Below are 18,398 nucleotides of genomic sequence, written 5' to 3'. Positions count from 1 at the left end.
AAATGGTAACACTTTCTGTACAAAAAAATGGTAATAGTAAATCCTTGACATGTAAAAAAAATAATACAACCAAATAAGTAAATTATTATTAATTTGAATCATGACTTGAATAGAGTAACTTTATTATTAAATTCATATAATAATAAATCCATCCAAGAACTACATAAATTATGATAGAACTAAAAAATGATATGATGACTTCTTCATATAGAGATTAATCTTGATATTTTTTTAAATTCATCGTACGAAACCTATATTGAATGCTTGTTTTCATATTTAAGCTATTTTGAAGGATGCTGGCTTAAGCGGAGGATTTGCAAAAGGACCTTCAACTAGTCCTTTTGCTATTTGCCTATATGCTGCTTCTGTAAGGTGGGGTCCATCCCAATTTATATATTTAGAAGGGTCGGAGCAAACAGTTGTGTTAGGACCTCCACAACATGCTTTTAAAGTTTTACTCTTATCAAAGCCTGCATAAAAAATGTACTTGAATTAAATAAATGAAAATGTATCAATGAAATAGACAAAAGTAAATCTTACGTTCTGTTTGAATAAACTACTTAATCAGGCGATTGTAGCTTAAGTCCTTATTGTATAAGATCTTATGTAAAGTTATTTCTATAATATATACTATATGTAAAGGGAATACATGGTTTTAGGGTGACTTTTTCGCTTTCAATTATACCTATTAATAAACTTACCTACAAGAATGTTATGTTGTTGGTGTCAATAAAAAATATAAGAATTATACCGTATTTTCTATATTATTGCTGTCATTGAAAAGATGAGTATATTTTTTTACAATATGAAAGTGGATTATTAACCAATAACTTTAAATAAAAGATAAAATGTCATAAGAACTATTATTCATAATTTATACATATTAGCGCAATAAAAAGAGGGAACAACCAGGTACAAAGTGTTTGTCTTAACGCTACAAATAGATTAAACAAATTCTAATAATTTGTATATAAAATACTTTTATAAGTTGATTTGGAGAGCTTATGCACATGTTATACACTGCTTCTATAAGCTCTCACAATCACAAGCTTGTCAAAAGATAAGCAAAAATGTACCTATAATATAATTAGCAATCGCAATAGGTTGTACATCTAATAACGTAAAATGTAAAAAGTTAAATAAAATAACTACCCACCGTATTGTTCTGGTGCTTCGTATAAACGTTTGGCAGCATTGTAGTAGTCAAAATATATTATCTTGACATTAGGGTAGTTCTCTCTCAGTGTATTTATGGAATATATTAGTTTGTCATTGAAATACTCCGCCATAGTATTGAAGGCTTTAAAACATCCAAATTCATCGTAGTTTTCAGTCTTATTACCATAGCCAGTCGCCAATGCCAAAAGGGAGGCACCGCACCCTATTGGGAAGTTCCCTGGCACAACTATCTCTACAGCTCCTTCTTTGATTAATGTCTAGTACATGGAAAGAAACCAAAAACAAAATATATAGTTGGTACATTACTCACCAAACTGTTAAACAATTCATATGTCTCTATCAAGTATAATTTAACTTACAGTGGTAGCTTTTGTGATTGCAGCAACCACTAAGGGAACAACATTTCTAAAGTTTGAAAAATTTTGTGAGATATGAGAAGAAAGATCATTTCCACCAATTTCTCCCACTAAAAATAGTGACTTCTTGAAGTAGCTACGACAATCTACATTATATAATGTAACAAACATTGTTACCTAGTTATGGGATTAAAAACAAAACATTTTGAAAGAGACGTTAATTAAATAAGGAGATATGGTAATACCTTTCTTGCTTTTACAGGTAGAATTTCTAAACTCTTTAAACATCTTAAGTTGTACACCCAATGAGTAATTACTTGCTGGTACAAGAATTCTACTTTTATTGAGATAATTATTATAATTAAGTGCAGTGGAACCAGCAAATGCAAAGTTCACTCCTTTCGTGACGTCTTGGCCTTTGGTGAGAGTCTTATAAGCTGGCAAAAATGGCAATCCATATGCCTCCGCTACAAATGAATGAGTATTTGTTAATGTGTATTCCATTAAAATTGCGAGAATATTAAGTTTATTTAAATAAAAAATATCAATAATACACTTTCTAACACCCCAGTTCAAACTCATTATTATGCATGTGAAATTCAAGTATGCAAATATTTAATTTTTTCCAAAAATTAAATGTATATGAAAAGATTAAAATTAAGTGTTAAAATACCTATGAAATCTATGATCAAGCGTCCATCTGAAAAACGTCCTGAAGGCTGTTTGAAATAAGTTGAACCATAAGAACTATTGCCTGGCACTGTGTAGAAAGAAGCTTGATTTCCTGTGTCACTAATTGAGTCACCAAAGTTGAAAATAGCGTCATATGGAAGATGATTGGAATTTGAAACTCCAAAAAAACTATACACAAATGTGACCCAAAAGAGGATTAAGATATTCATGGTGTTATTGTAAGCCATGAGTTTATCAATGTCTATATTACCTGAAGATAGGTAAATTGAAATTATATATATTGTCTCACCAACCCATTATCTTGTCATACATCAAACATTAATCTGGAAGTTGTTTAATTACCTTGAATCTTATAAAATGTCTTGTACATTAACTAATATTTTCCAGCAAATAAACATTCTGTAAATACATGTTTTTTTTTTTTTTTTTATGACAGATTCTTTAAATATTTGTTAATTTGTTATTTTAGCAATATATATTAGCATTTGAATGCGTGTTAATTTTCCTTATATAGAATTGGCGACGACGTGTCCCCCTCCCAAAAAAATAAACTATTTCAATGATTTTTTTAAAAGTCCATTGAGACACAAGGTTTGTTCATTATAAATTGCTTAAATTAAAAGAAATTATGTTGGAACAAAATGTGTTTAACATTACCCTTTGAGTTTTGATGATAACAAAGTATTAAAAATTATCAATTTGATATGCTAATATTTGTTCAAGTATGCAGGGCCATAGACACAAATTTAGTGTCTCTTTAAACCATAGGTTCTGGAAGAACAAATGAGAGCAATGGAATCAACAGGAAGGAAGCTTGAAGCGTCTGAAGAAAAGAGGTTCTGAAACAAGTGGTTCTGGAGTACATCAGAAGCTGACGTCATCAGAAGCACCTCATCAGAAGCAAGGTCACCAGAAGCAGATTTCATCATAAGTTTTGAAGATCATCAGGTGCTGAAGATCATCAGAAGCTGAAAGAATTGAAGCTTCAAAGGTTGTTCAAAGAATTTAATCTCGCCTACTATTGCAGAAGACTGGAAGAATGAAGCAACAACTAATTCAGATGGATGTGAAGCCAGTGGATGCCTATTCGTTGGAGAGTGTTGAAAAAGGACAATTGTACGAAGTGTACAACCACTATCTCCACTACTCTGATTTGTGTATGCAATAGGACAAGAACAACAGCTATGCCTGCATCAATGTTCCTCCATACTTGAAATGAATTTGAAATTGATCCTTCGTAGGACAATAACCAAATTAGGCAAAAGATCATTGGTGATTTGATCAAGCTTCAAACGTCTCTTTTTGATGTGCTGGAAATTCGACAACATCTCTTTCACACCTCTATATAAAGGAGTGAAGACTTAGGGAATGGCAAGACTCATACAACAATTTACAAGTGCCAAAACTCTGCTAAAATTGTTCTGCATCAAAAGTTCACTTATAATTTCTTAACAACTTTCATATCTTAGAAATTCTAGAGTCTTAAGAGTCTGTATCTTATTTGTATTGTGAACACCATTGATTGTATATCAAGCGTTCAACCTCAACCATATTTCTTTATAATTCTGTTTGAATAGAAGTCTCTTTCAGTTGTGCTTGAGCATATGAAGTCTCTTGATTTAGTTCTTGAGGATAGGAAGTCTCTATGCTTTACTACTATATTAAAGATTTAGATTTCATAATATTTAAGAATAATAGCTTATTATTTGATGGGCTTTTGCAATTAAGTCATACTTAACGTTCGACTAAAAAAAGTAATTATTCTCGTGACTTTATTGTTTTGAAACAAAATTAAACCAGTAAGGAAATGCTTTATTATTATTATTATTATTAGTAGTAGTAGTAGTAGTAGTAGTAGTAGTAGTAGAAGACCAAAGAGAAGGGGGGGAAGCGTTGTCCGATGATCCAAATAGTGATGATCTAAAAGAGGCTTACAAAGAAGTGGTTTATGCATTCTTTATGTGCAGTTCAACGATCTGGTAGGCCAGTTTGCAATACATGTCTAGGGAGGACAAGTAGCTGAGTTGGATGGTGATATGGAGGAGATGTAGTTAAACTGGTATTCGGATGTGCTACACTCTACATATTTTGTTTGAAATATGTTTTATAGCTTAGATGTATTGTTCTAAATATTTTGTATAGTTTGATATTAGTTTTATGCCTATTTAACGTTATCTTTAAAATGTGTTACTTGCTCTTTCATTATATTTTTCTTATAATTATTTTTATGCGTGTTGCAAGCAAGTAGACATAAATTTGACAAAAAAAATATGTTCACTGTAACAAATAGGTATGGTCTATGTGTAAATCTAGTTCAGATTACAAAATTTTAATAAGAGGAAAATTGAAAATTTAAAAGGCGCTCGAGAAGGACAAAGAATTGAAAAAGATATAATTTGCATAATACACTTTTATTCATTGTCCATTTCCTATAACATTTTTTGCTTGAATGGATTATTTAATTTTGGACGAGGTCTAAATGTGTCTTTACAATTTTTACCAATATAACAAATTATATAATTTAGAAAAAGAGGAAGAGGTGCAAAATTTTATTAGAAGTTATTAAAAATGGTAACACTTTCTGTACAAAAAAATGGTAATAGTAAATCCTTGACATGTAAAAAAAATAATACAACCAAATAAGTAAATTATTATTAATTTGAATCATGACTTGAATAGAGTAACTTTATTATTAAATTCATATAATAATAAATCCATCCAAGAACTACATAAATTATGATAGAACTAAAAAATGATATGATGACTTCTTCATATAGAGATTAATCTTGATATTTTTTTAAATTCATCGTACGAAACCTATATTGAATGCTTGTTTTCATATTTAAGCTATTTTGAAGGATGCTGGCTTAAGCGGAAGATTTGCAAAAGGACCTTCAACTAGTCCTTTTGCTATTTGCCTATATGCTGCTTCTGTAAGGTGGGGTCCATCCCAATTTATATATTTAGAAGGGTCGGAGCAAACAGTTGTGTTAGGACCTCCACAACATGCTTTTAAAGTTTTACTCTTATCAAAGCCTGCATAAAAAATGTACTTGAATTAAATAAATGAAAATGTATCAATGAAATAGACAAAAGTAAATCTTACGTTCTGTTTGAATAAACTACTTAATCAGGCGATTGTAGCATAAGTCCTTATTGTATAAGATCTTATGTAAAGTTATTTCTATAATATATACTATATGTAAAGGGAATACATGGTTTTAGGGTGACTTTTTCGCTTTCAATTATACCTATTAATAAACTTACCTACAAGAATGTTATGTTGTTGGTGTCAATAAAAAATATAAGAATTATACCGTATTTTCTATATTATTGCTGTCATTGAAAAGATGAGTATATTTTTTTACAATATGAAAGTGGATTATTAACCAATAACTTTAAATAAAAGATAAAATGTCATAAGAACTATTATTCATAATTTATACATATTAGCGCAATAAAAAGAGGGAACAACCAGGTACAAAGTGTTTGTCTTAACGCTACAAATAGATTAAACAAATTCTAATAATTTGTATATAAAATACTTTATAAGTTGATTTGGAGAGCTTATGCACATGTTATACACTGCTTCTATAAGCTCTCACAATCACAAGCTTGTCAAAAGATAAGCAAAAATGTACCTATAATATAATTAGCAATCGCAATAGGTTGTACATCTAATAACGTAAAATGTAAAAAGTTAAATAAAATAACTACCCACCGTATTGTTCTGGTGCTTCGTATAAACGTTTGGCAGCATTGTAGTAGTCAAAATATATTATCTTGACATTAGGGTAGTTCTCTCTCAGTGTATTTATGGAATATATTAGTTTGTCATTGAAATACTCCGCCATAGTATTGAAGGCTTTAAAACATCCAAATTCATCGTAGTTTTCAGTCTTATTACCATAGACAGTCGCCAATGCCAAAAGGAAGGCACCGCACCCTATTGGGAAGTTCCCTGGCACAACTATCTCTACAGCTCCTTCTTTGATTAATGTCTAGTACATGGAAAGAAACCAAAAACAAAATATATAGTTGGTACATTACTCACCAAACTGTTAAACAATTCATATGTCTCTATCAAGTATAATTTAACTTACAGTGGTAGCTTTTGTGATTGCAGCAACCACTAAGGGAACAACATTTCTAAAGTTTGAAAAATTTTGTGAGATATGAGAAGAAAGATCATTTCCACCAATTTCTCCCACTAAAAATAGTGACTTCTTGAAGTAGCTACGACAATCTACATTATATAATGTAACAAACATTGTTACCTAGTTATGGGATTAAAAACAAAACATTTTGAAAGAGACGTTAATTAAATAAGGAGATATGGTAATACCTTTCTTGCTTTTACAGGTAGAATTTCTAAACTCTTTAAACATCTTAAGTTGTACACCCAATGAGTAATTACTTGCTGGTACAAGAATTCTACTTTTATTGAGATAATTATTATAATTAAGTGCAGTGGAACCAGCAAATGCAAAGTTCACTCCTTTCGTGACGTCTTGGCCTTTGGTGAGAGTCTTATAAGCTGGCAAAAATGGCAATCCATATGCCTCCGCTACAAATGAATGAGTATTTGTTAATGTGTATTCCATTAAAATTGCGAGAATATTAAGTTTATTTAAATAAAAAATATCAATAATACACTTTCTAACACCCCAGTTCAAACTCATTATTATGCATGTGAAATTCAAGTATGCAAATATTTAATTTTTTCAAAAATTAAATGTATATGAAAAGATTAAAATTAAGTGTTAAAATACCTATGAAATCTATGATCAAGCGTCCATCTGAAAAACGTCCTGAAGGCTGTTTGAAATAAGTTGAACCATAAGAACTATTGCCTGGCACTGTGTAGAAAGAAGCTTGATTTCCTGTGTACTAATTGAGTCACCAAAGTTGAAAATAGCGTCATATGGAAGATGATTGGAATTTGAAACTCCAAAAAAACTATACACAAATGTGACCCAAAAGAGGATTAAGATATTCATGGTGTTATTGTAAGCCATGAGTTTATCAATGTCTATATTACCTGAAGATAGGTAAATTGAAATTATATATATTGTCTCACCAACCCATTATCTTGTCATACATCAAACATTAATCTGGAAGTTGTTTAATTACCTTGAATCTTATAAAATGTCTTGTACATTAACTAATATTTTCCAGCAAATAAACATTCTGTAAATACATGTTTTTTTTTTTTTTTTTATGACAGATTCTTTAAATATTTGTTAATTTGTTATTTTAGCAATATATATTAGCATTTGAATGCGTGTTAATTTTCCTTATATAGAATTGGCGACGACGTGTCCCCCTCCCAAAAAAATAAACTATTTCAATGATTTTTTTAAAAGTCCATTGAGACACAAGGTTTGTTCATTATAAATTGCTTAAATTAAAAGAAATTATGTTGGAACAAAATGTGTTTAACATTACCCTTTGAGTTTTGATGATAACAAAGTATTAAAAATTATCAATTTGATATGCTAATATTTGTTCAAGTATGCAGGGCCATAGACACAAATTTAGTGTCTCTTTAAACCATAGGTTCTGGAAGAACAAATGAGAGCAATGGAATCAACAGGAAGGAAGCTTGAAGCGTCTGAAGAAAAGAGGTTCTGAAACAAGTGGTTCTGGAGTACATCAGAAGTGACGTCATCAGAAGCACCTCATCAGAAGCAAGGTCACCAGAAGCAGATTTCATCATAAGTTTGAATATCTGAAGATCATCAGGTGCTGAAGATCATCAGAAGCTGAAAGAATTGAAGCTTCAAAGGTTGTTCAAAGAATTTAATCTCGCCTACTATTGCAGAAGACTGGAAGAATGAAGCAACAACTAATTCAGATGGATGTGAAGCCAGTGGATGCCTATTCGTTGGAGAGTGTTGAAAAAGGACAATTGTACGAAGTGTACAACCACTATCTCCACTACTCTGATTTGTGTCTGCAATAGGACAAGAACAACAGCTATGCCTGCATCAATGTTCCTCCATACTTGAAATGAATTTGAAATTGATCCTTCGTAGGACAATAACCAAATTAGGCAAAAGATCATTGGTGATTTGATCAAGCTTCAAACGTCTCTTTTTGATGTGCTGGCAATTCGACAACGTCTCTTTCACACCTCTATATAAAGGAGTGAAGACTTAGGGAATGGCAAGACTCATACAACAATTTACAAGTGCCAAAACTCTGCTAAAATTGTTCTGCATCAAAAGTTCACTTATAATTTCTTAACAACTTTCATATCTTAGAAATTCTAGAGTCTTAAGAGTCTGTATCTTATTTGTATTGTGAACACCATTGATTGTATATCAAGCGTTCAACCTCAACCATATTTCTTTATAATTCTGTTTGAATAGAAGTCTCTTTCAGTTGTGCTTGAGCATATGAAGTCTCTTGATTTAGTTCTTGAGGATAGGAAGTCTCTATGCTTTACTACTATATTAAAGATTTAGATTTCATAATATTTAAGAATAATAGCTTATTATTTGATGGGCTTTTGCAATTAAGTCATACTTAACGTTCGACTAAAAAAAGTAATTATTCTCGTGACTTTATTGTTTTGAAACAAAATTAAACCAGTAAGGAAATGCTTTATTATTATTATTATTAGTAGTAGTAGTAATAGTAGTAGTAGTAGTAGTAGTAGTAGTAGTAGAAGACCAAAGAGAAGGGGGGGAAGCGTTGTCCGATGATCCAAATAGTGATGATCTAAAAGAGGCTTACAAAGAAGTGGTTTATGCATTCTTTATGTGCAGTTCAACGATCTGGTAGGCCAGTTTGCAATACATGTCTAGGGAGGACAAGTAGCTGAGTTGGATGGTGATATGGAGGAGATGTAGTTAAACTGGTATTCGGATGTGCTACACTCTACATATTTTGTTTGAAATATGTTTTATAGCTTAGATGTATTGTTCTAAATATTTTGTATAGTTTGATATTAGTTTTATGCCTATTTAACGTTATCTTTAAAATGTGTTACTTGCTCTTTCATTATATTTTTCTTATAATTATTTTTATGCGTGTTGCAAGCAAGTAGACATAAATTTGACAAAAAAAATATGTTCACTGTAACAAATAGGTATGGTCTATGTGTAAATCTAGTTCAGATTACAAAATTTTAATAAGAGGAAAATTGAAAATTTAAAAGGCGCTCGAGAAGGACAAAGAATTGAAAAAGATATAATTTGCATAATACACTTTTATTCATTGTCCATTTCCTATAACATTTTTTGCTTGAATGGATTATTTAATTTTGGACGAGGTCTAAATGTGTCTTTACAATTTTTACCAATATAACAAATTATATAATTTAGAAAAAGAGGAAGAGGTGCAAAATTTTATTAGAAGTTATTAAAAATGGTAACACTTTCTGTACAAAAAAATGGTAATAGTAAATCCTTGACATGTAAAAAAAATAATACAACCAAATAAGTAAATTATTATTAATTTGAATCATGACTTGAATAGAGTAACTTTATTATTAAATTCATATAATAATAAATCCATCCAAGAACTACATAAATTATGATAGAACTAAAAAATGATATGATGACTTCTTCATATAGAGATTAATCTTGATATTTTTTTAAATTCATCGTACGAAACCTATATTGAATGCTTGTTTTCATATTTAAGCTATTTTGAAGGATGCTGGCTTAAGCGGAGGATTTGCAAAAGGACCTTCAACTAGTCCTTTTGCTATTTGCCTATATGCTGCTTCTGTAAGGTGGGGTCCATCCCAATTTATATATTTAGAAGGGTGGAGCAAACAGTTGTGTTAGGACCTCCACAACATGCTTTTAAAGTTTTACTCTTATCAAAGCCTGCATAAAAAATGTACTTGAATTAAATAAATGAAAATGTATCAATGAAATAGACAAAAGTAAATCTTACGTTCTGTTTGAATAAACTACTTAATCAGGCGATTGTAGCATAAGTCCTTATTGTATAAGATCTTATGTAAAGTTATTTCTATAATATATACTATATGTAAAGGGAATACATGGTTTTAGGGTGACTTTTTCGCTTTCAATTATACCTATTAATAAACTTACCTACAAGAATGTTATGTTGTTGGTGTCAATAAAAAATATAAGAATTATACCGTATTTTCTATATTATTGCTGTCATTGAAAAGATGAGTATATTTTTTTACAATATGAAAGTGGATTATTAACCAATAATTTTAAATAAAAGATAAAATGTCATAAGAACTATTATTCATAATTTATACATATTAGCGCAATAAAAAGAGGGAACAACCAGGTACAAAGTGTTTGTCTTAACGCTACAAATAGATTAAACAAATTCTAATAATTTGTATATAAAATACTTTTATAAGTTGATTTGGAGAGCTTATGCACATGTTATACACTGCTTCTATAAGCTCTCACAATCACAAGCTTGTCAAAAGATAAGAAAAATGTACCTATAATATAATTAGCAATCGCAATAGGTTGTACATCTAATAACGTAAAATGTAAAAAGTTAAATAAAATAACTACCCACCGTATTGTTCTGGTGCTTCGTATAAACGTTTGGCAGCATTGTAGTAGTCAAAATATATTATCTTGACATTAGGGTAGTTCTCTCTCAGTGTATTTATGGAATATATTAGTTTGTCATTGAAATACTCCGCCATAGTATTGAAGGCTTTAAAACATCCAAATTCATCGTAGTTTTCAGTCTTATTACCATAGCCAGTCGCCAATGCCAAAAGGGAGGCACCGCACCCTATTGGAAAGTTCCCTGGCACAACTATCTCTACAGCTCCTTCTTTGATTAATGTCTAGTACATGGAAAGAAACCAAAAACAAAATATATAGTTGGTACATTACTCACCAAACTGTTAAACAATTCATATGTCTCTATCAAGTATAATTTAACTTACAGTGGTAGCTTTTGTGATTGCAGCAACCACTAAGGGAACAACATTTCTAAAGTTTGAAAAATTTTGTGAGATATGAGAAGAAAGATCATTTCCACCAATTTCTCCCACTAAAAATAGTGACTTCTTGAAGTAGCTACGACAATCTACATTATATAATGTAACAAACATTGTTACCTAGTTATGGGATTAAAAACAAAACATTTTGAAAGAGACGTTAATTAAATAAGGAGATATGGTAATACCTTTCTTGCTTTTACAGGTAGAATTTCTAAACTCTTTAAACATCTTAAGTTGTACACCCAATGAGTAATTACTTGCTGGTACAAGAATTCTACTTTTATTGAGATAATTATTATAATTAAGTGCAGTGGAACCAGCAAATGCAAAGTTCACTCCTTTCGTGACGTCTTGGCCTTTGGTGAGAGTCTTATAAGCTGGCAAAAATGGCAATCCATATGCCTCCGCTACAAATGAATGAGTATTTGTTAATGTGTATTCCATTAAAATTGCGAGAATATTAAGTTTATTTAAATAAAAAATATCAATAATACACTTTCTAACACCCCAGTTCAAACTCATTATTATGCATGTGAAATTCAAGTATGCAAATATTTAATTTTTTCCAAAAATTAAATGTATATGAAAAGATTAAAATTAAGTGTTAAAATACCTATGAAATCTATGATCAAGCGTCCATCTGAAAAACGTCCTGAAGGCTGTTTGAAATAAGTTGAACCATAAGAACTATTGCCTGGCACTGTGTAGAAAGAAGCTTGATTTCCTGTGTCACTAATTGAGTCACCAAAGTTGAAAATAGCGTCATATGGAAGATGATTGGAATTTGAAACTCCAAAAAAACTATACACAAATGTGACCCAAAGAGGATTAAGATATTCATGGTGTTATTGTAAGCCATGAGTTTATCAATGTCTATATTACCTGAAGATAGGTAAATTGAAATTATATATATTGTCTCACCAACCCATTATCTTGTCATACATCAAACATTAATCTGGAAGTTGTTTAATTACCTTGAATCTTATAAAATGTCTTGTACATTAACTAATATTTTCCAGCAAATAAACATTCTGTAAATACATGTTTTTTTTTTTTTATGACAGATTCTTTAAATATTTGTTAATTTGTTATTTTAGCAATATATATTAGCATTTGAATGCGTGTTAATTTTCCTTATATAGAATTGGCGACGACGTGTCCCCCTCCCAAAAAAATAAACTATTTCAATGATTTTTTTAAAAGTCCATTGAGACACAAGGTTTGTTCATTATAAATTGCTTAAATTAAAAGAAATTATGTTGGAACAAAATGTGTTTAACATTACCCTTTGAGTTTTGATGATAACAAAGTATTAAAAATTATCAATTTGATATGCTAATATTTGTTCAAGTATGCAGGGCCATAGACACAAATTTAGTGTCTCTTTAAACCATAGGTTCTGGAAGAACAAATGAGAGCAATGGAATCAACAGGAAGGAAGCTTGAAGCGTCTGAAGAAAAGAGGTTCTGAAACAAGTGGTTCTGGAGTACATCAGAAGTTGACGTCATCAGAAGCACCTCATCAGAAGCAAGGTCACCAGAAGCAGATTTCATCATAAGTTTTGAAGATCATCAAGAGCTGAAGATCATCAGGTGCTGAAGATCATCAGAAGCTGAAAGAATTGAAGCTTCAAAGGTTGTTCAAAGAATTTAATCTCGCCTACTATTGCAGAAGACTGGAAGAATGAAGCAACAACTAATTCAGATGGATGTGAAGCCAGTGGATGCCTATTCGTTGGAGAGTGTTGAAAAAGGACAATTGTACGAAGTGTACAACCACTATCTCCACTACTCTGATTTGTGTCTGCAATAGGACAAGAACAACAGCTATGCCTGCATCAATGTTCCTCCATACTTGAAATGAATTTGAAATTGATCCTTCGTAGGACAATAACCAAATTAGGCAAAAGATCATTGGTGATTTGATCAAGCTTCAAACGTCTCTTTTTGATGTGCTGGCAATTCGACAACGTCTCTTTCACACCTCTATATAAAGGAGTGAAGACTTAGGGAATGGCAAGACTCATACAACAATTTACAAGTGCCAAAACTCTGCTAAAATTGTTCTGCATCAAAAGTTCACTTATAATTTCTTAACAACTTTCATATCTTAGAAATTCTAGAGTCTTAAGAGTCTGTATCTTATTTGTATTGTGAACACCATTGATTGTATATCAAGCGTTCAACCTCAACCATATTTCTTTATAATTCTGTTTGAATAGAAGTCTCTTTCAGTTGTGCTTGAGCATATGAAGTCTCTTGATTTAGTTCTTGAGGATAGGAAGTCTCTATGCTTTACTACTATATTAAAGATTTAGATTTCATAATATTTAAGAATAATAGCTTATTATTTGATGGGCTTTTGCAATTAAGTCATACTTAACGTTCGACTAAAAAAAGTAATTATTCTCGTGACTTTATTGTTTTGAAACAAAATTAAACCAGTAAGGAAATGCTTTATTATTATTATTATTAGTAGTAGTAGTAATAGTAGTAGTAGTAGTAGTAGTAGTAGTAGAAGACCAAAGAGAAGGGGGGGAAGCGTTGTCCGATGATCCAAATAATGATGATCTAAAAGAGGCTTACAAAGAAGTGGTTTATGCATTCTTTATGTGCAGTTCAACGATCTGGTAGGCCAGTTTGCAATACATGTCTAGGGAGGACAAGTAGCTGAGTTGGATGGTGATATGGAGGAGATGTAGTTAAACTGGTATTCGGATGTGCTACACTCTACATATTTTGTTTGAAATATGTTTTATAGCTTAGATGTATTGTTCTAAATATTTTGTATAGTTTGATATTAGTTTTATGCCTATTTAACGTTATCTTTAAAATGTGTTACTTGCTCTTTCATTATATTTTTCTTATAATTATTTTTATGCGTGTTGCAAGCAAGTAGACATAAATTTGACAAAAAAAATATGTTCACTGTAACAAATAGGTATGGTCTATGTGTAAATCTAGTTCAGATTACAAAATTTTAATAAGAGGAAAATTGAAAATTTAAAAGGCGCTCGAGAAGGACAAAGAATTGAAAAAGATATAATTTGCATAATATACTTTTATTCATTGTCCATTTCCTATAACATTTTTTGCTTGAATGGATTATTTAATTTTGGACGAGGTCTAAATGTGTCTTTACAATTTTTACCAATATAACAAATTATATAATTTAGAAAAAGAGGAAGAGGTGCAAAATTTTATTAGAAGTTATTAAAAATGGTAACACTTTCTGTACAAAAAAATGGTAATAGTAAATCCTTGACATGTAAAAAAAATAATACAACCAAATAAGTAAATTATTATTAATTTGAATCATGACTTGAATAGAGTAACTTTATTATTAAATTCATATAATAATAAATCCATCCAAGAACTACATAAATTATGATAGAACTAAAAAATGATATGATGACTTCTTCATATAGAGATTAATCTTGATATTTTTTTAAATTCATCGTACGAAACCTATATTGAATGCTTGTTTTCATATTTAAGCTATTTTGAAGGATGCTGGCTTAAGCGGAGGATTTGCAAAAGGACCTTCAACTAGTCCTTTTGCTATTTGCCTATATGCTGCTTCTGTAAGGTGGGGTCCATCCCAATTTATATATTTAGAAGGGTCGGAGCAAACAGTTGTGTTAGGACCTCCACAACATGCTTTTAAAGTTTTACTCTTATCAAAGCCTGCATAAAAAATGTACTTGAATTAAATAAATGAAAATGTATCAATGAAATAGACAAAAGTAAATCTTACGTTCTGTTTGAATAAACTACTTAATCAGGCGATTGTAGCATAAGTCCTTATTGTATAAGATCTTATGTAAAGTTATTTCTATAATATATACTATATGTAAAGGGAATACATGGTTTTAGGGTGACTTTTTCGCTTTCAATTATACCTATTAATAAACTTACCTACAAGAATGTTATGTTGTTGGTGTCAATAAAAAATATAAGAATTATACCGTATTTTCTATATTATTGCTGTCATTGAAAAGATGAGTATATTTTTTTACAATATGAAAGTGGATTATTAACCAATAACTTTAAATAAAAGATAAAATGTCATAAGAACTATTATTCATAATTTATACATATTAGCGCAATAAAAAGAGGGAACAACCAGGTACAAAGTGTTTGTCTTAACGCTACAAATAGATTAAACAAATTCTAATAATTTGTATATAAAATACTTTTATAAGTTGATTTGGAGAGCTTATGCACATGTTATACACTGCTTCTATAAGCTCTCACAATCACAAGCTTGTCAAAAGATAAGAAAAAATGTACCTATAATATAATTAGCAATCGCAATAGGTTGTACATCTAATAACGTAAAATGTAAAAAGTTAAATAAAATAACTACCCACCGTATTGTTCTGGTGCTTCGTATAAACGTTTGGCAGCATTGTAGTAGTCAAAATATATTATCTTGACATTAGGGTAGTTCTCTCTCAGTGTATTTATGGAATATATTAGTTTGTCATTGAAATACTCCGCCATAGTATTGAAGGCTTTAAAACATCCAAATTCATCGTAGTTTTCAGTCTTATTACCATAGCCAGTCGCCAATGCCAAAAGGGAGGCACCGCACCCTATTGGAAAGTTCCCTGGCACAACTATCTCTACAGCTCCTTCTTTGATTAATGTCTAGTACATGGAAAGAAACCAAAAACAAAATATATAGTTGGTACATTACTCACCAAACTGTTAAACAATTCATATGTCTCTATCAAGTATAATTTAACTTACAGTGGTAGCTTTTGTGATTGCAGCAACCACTAAGGGAACAACATTTCTAAAGTTTGAAAAATTTTGTGAGATATGAGAAGAAAGATCATTTCCACCAATTTCTCCCACTAAAAATAGTGACTTCTTGAAGTAGCTACGACAATCTACATTATATAATGTAACAAACATTGTTACCTAGTTATGGGATTAAAAACAAAACATTTTGAAAGAGACGTTAATTAAATAAGGAGATATGGTAATACCTTTCTTGCTTTTACAGGTAGAATTTCTAAACTCTTTAAACATCTTAAGTTGTACACCCAATGAGTAATTACTTGCTGGTACAAGAATTCTACTTTTATTGAGATAATTATTATAATTAAGTGCAGTGGAACCAGCAAATGCAAAGTTCACTCCTTTCGTGACGTCTTGGCCTTTGGTGAGAGTCTTATAAGCTGGCAAAAATGGCAATCCATATGCCTCCGCTACAAATGAATGAGTATTTGTTAATGTGTATTCCATTAAAATTGCGAGAATATTAAGTTTATTTAAATAAAAAATATCAATAATACACTTTCTAACACCCCAGTTCAAACTCATTATTATGCATGTGAAATTCAAGTATGCAAATATTTAATTTTTTCCAAAAATTAAATGTATATGAAAAGATTAAAATTAAGTGTTAAAATACCTATGAAATCTATGATCAAGCGTCCATCTGAAAAACGTCCTGAAGGCTGTTTGAAATAAGTTGAACCATAAGAACTATTGCCTGGCACTGTGTAGAAAGAAGCTTGATTTCCTGTGTCACTAATTGAGTCACCAAAGTTGAAAATAGCGTCATATGGAAGATGATTGGAATTTGAAACTCCAAAAAAACTATACACAAATGTGACCCAAAGAGGATTAAGATATTCATGGTGTTATTGTAAGCCATGAGTTTATCAATGTCTATATTACCTGAAGATAGGTAAATTGAAATTATATATATTGTCTCACCAACCCATTATCTTGTCATACATCAAACATTAATCTGGAAGTTGTTTAATTACCTTGAATCTTATAAAATGTCTTGTACATTAACTAATATTTTCCAGCAAATAAACATTCTGTAAATACATGTTTTTTTTTTTTTATGACAGATTCTTTAAATATTTGTTAATTTGTTATTTTAGCAATATATATTAGCATTTGAATGCGTGTTAATTTTCCTTATATAGAATTGGCGACGACGTGTCCCCCTCCCAAAAAAATAAACTATTTCAATGATTTTTTTAAAAGTCCATTGAGACACAAGGTTTGTTCATTATAAATTGCTTAAATTAAAAGAAATTATGTTGGAACAAAATGTGTTTAACATTACCCTTTGAGTTTTGATGATAACAAAGTATTAAAAATTATCAATTTGATATGCTAATATTTGTTCAAGTATGCAGGGCCATAGACACAAATTTAGTGTCTCTTTAAACCATAGGTTCTGGAAGAACAAATGAGAGCAATGGAATCAACAGGAAGGAAGCTTGAAGCGTCTGAAGAAAAGAGGTTCTGAAACAAGTGGTTCTGGAGTACATCAGAAGTTGACGTCATCAGAAGCACCTCATCAGAAGCAAGGTCACCAGAAGCAGATTTCATCATAAGTTTTGAAGATCATCAAGAGCTGAAGATCATCAGGTGCTGAAGATCATCAGAAGCTGAAAGAATTGAAGCTTCAAAGGTTGTTCAAAGAATTTAATCTCGCCTACTATTGCAGAAGACTGGAAGAATGAAGCAACAACTAATTCAGATGGATGTGAAGCCAGTGGATGCCTATTCGTTGGAGAGTGTTGAAAAAGGACAATTGTACGAAGTGTACAACCACTATCTCCACTACTCTGATTTGTGTCTGCAATAGGACAAGAACAACAGCTATGCCTGCATCAATGTTCCTCCATACTTGAAATGAATTTGAAATTGATCCTTCGTAGGACAATAACCAAATTAGGCAAAAGATCATTGGTGATTTGATCAAGCTTCAAACGTCTCTTTTTGATGTGCTGGCAATTCGACAACGTCTCTTTCACACCTCTATATAAAGGAGTGAAGACTTAGGGAATGGCAAGACTCATACAACAATTTACAAGTGCCAAAACTCTGCTAAAATTGTTCTGCATCAAAAGTTCACTTATAATTTCTTAACAACTTTCATATCTTAGAAATTCTAGAGTCTTAAGAGTTTGTATCTTATTTGTATTGTGAACACCATTGATTGTATATCAAGCGTTCAACCTCAACCATATTTCTTTATAATTCTGTTTGAATAGAAGTCTCTTTCAGTTGTGCTTGAGCATATGAAGTCTCTTGATTTAGTTCTTGAGGATAGGAAGTCTCTATGCTTTACTACTATATTAAAGATTTAGATTTCATAATATTTAAGAATAATAGCTTATTATTTGATGGGCTTTTGCAATTAAGTCATACTTAACGTTCGACTA

The 18,398-nt window shown here is 30.8% G+C and overlaps 3 protein-coding genes across 3 annotated transcripts; all 3 read right to left on the bottom strand.

Moving 5' to 3' along the window:
* Positions 1–276: 276 nt before the first annotated feature.
* Positions 277–2,437, bottom strand: LOC25486571 (GDSL esterase/lipase At5g45910). Its single transcript, XM_039830986.1, has 5 exons — positions 2,209–2,437; positions 1,781–2,002; positions 1,539–1,681; positions 1,157–1,436; positions 277–470 (listed from the first exon to the last, which is right to left on the bottom strand). The coding sequence occupies exons 1-5, from the start codon at positions 2,435–2,437 to the stop codon at positions 277–279; spliced, it is 1,068 nt and encodes a 355-aa protein (XP_039686920.1).
* Positions 2,438–10,746: 8,309 nt separating this feature from the next.
* On the bottom strand, positions 10,747–12,122 carry LOC120578313 (GDSL esterase/lipase At5g45910). The gene is made up of 5 exons (XM_039830985.1): positions 12,115–12,122; positions 11,807–11,994; positions 11,379–11,600; positions 11,137–11,279; positions 10,747–11,034 (listed from the first exon to the last, which is right to left on the bottom strand). The coding sequence occupies exons 1-5, from the start codon at positions 12,120–12,122 to the stop codon at positions 10,747–10,749; spliced, it is 849 nt and encodes a 282-aa protein (XP_039686919.1).
* A 2,564-nt stretch (positions 12,123–14,686) lies between these two features.
* Positions 14,687–16,934, bottom strand: LOC120578312 (GDSL esterase/lipase At5g45910). The gene is made up of 6 exons (XM_039830984.1): positions 16,927–16,934; positions 16,619–16,806; positions 16,191–16,412; positions 15,949–16,091; positions 15,567–15,846; positions 14,687–14,880 (listed from the first exon to the last, which is right to left on the bottom strand). Exons 1-6 carry the CDS (start codon positions 16,932–16,934, stop codon positions 14,687–14,689), a joined length of 1,035 nt encoding a protein of 344 aa, XP_039686918.1.
* Positions 16,935–18,398: the final 1,464 nt, after the last annotated feature.

Source organism: Medicago truncatula, chromosome 2 (assembly GCF_003473485.1).
Source record: "Medicago truncatula cultivar Jemalong A17 chromosome 2, MtrunA17r5.0-ANR, whole genome shotgun sequence".
Lineage (NCBI taxonomy): Eukaryota > Viridiplantae > Streptophyta > Magnoliopsida > Fabales > Fabaceae > Medicago > Medicago truncatula.
Note: the sequence above shows the minus strand (reverse complement) of the source record. Positions and strands in the feature narration are given on the sequence as shown.

What these genes read in the sequence shown, in the direction of transcription:
- LOC25486571 (XM_039830986.1), bottom strand. Translation starts at nt 2,437, where the DNA reads ATGAATATCTTAATCCTCTTTTGGGTCACATTTGTGTATAGTTTTTTT. An exon ending in CTTGATCATAGATTTCATAG is followed by an intron (nt 2,003 to 2,208) that starts GTATTTTAACAC and finishes ATTCATTTGTAG; the next exon opens with CGGAGGCATATGGATTGCCA. An exon ending in CGAAGCACCAGAACAATACG is followed by an intron (nt 471 to 1,156) that starts GTGGGTAGTTAT and finishes TTTTTTATGCAG; the next exon opens with GCTTTGATAAGAGTAAAACT.
- LOC120578313 (XM_039830985.1), bottom strand. An exon ending in CTTGATCATAGATTTCATAG is followed by an intron (nt 11,601 to 11,806) that starts GTATTTTAACAC and finishes ATTCATTTGTAG; the next exon opens with CGGAGGCATATGGATTGCCA. An exon ending in CAATCACAAAAGCTACCACT is followed by an intron (nt 11,035 to 11,136) that starts GTAAGTTAAATT and finishes TCCATGTACTAG; the next exon opens with ACATTAATCAAAGAAGGAGC.
- LOC120578312 (XM_039830984.1), bottom strand. An exon ending in CAATCACAAAAGCTACCACT is followed by an intron (nt 15,847 to 15,948) that starts GTAAGTTAAATT and finishes TCCATGTACTAG; the next exon opens with ACATTAATCAAAGAAGGAGC. An exon ending in CGAAGCACCAGAACAATACG is followed by an intron (nt 14,881 to 15,566) that starts GTGGGTAGTTAT and finishes TTTTTTATGCAG; the next exon opens with GCTTTGATAAGAGTAAAACT.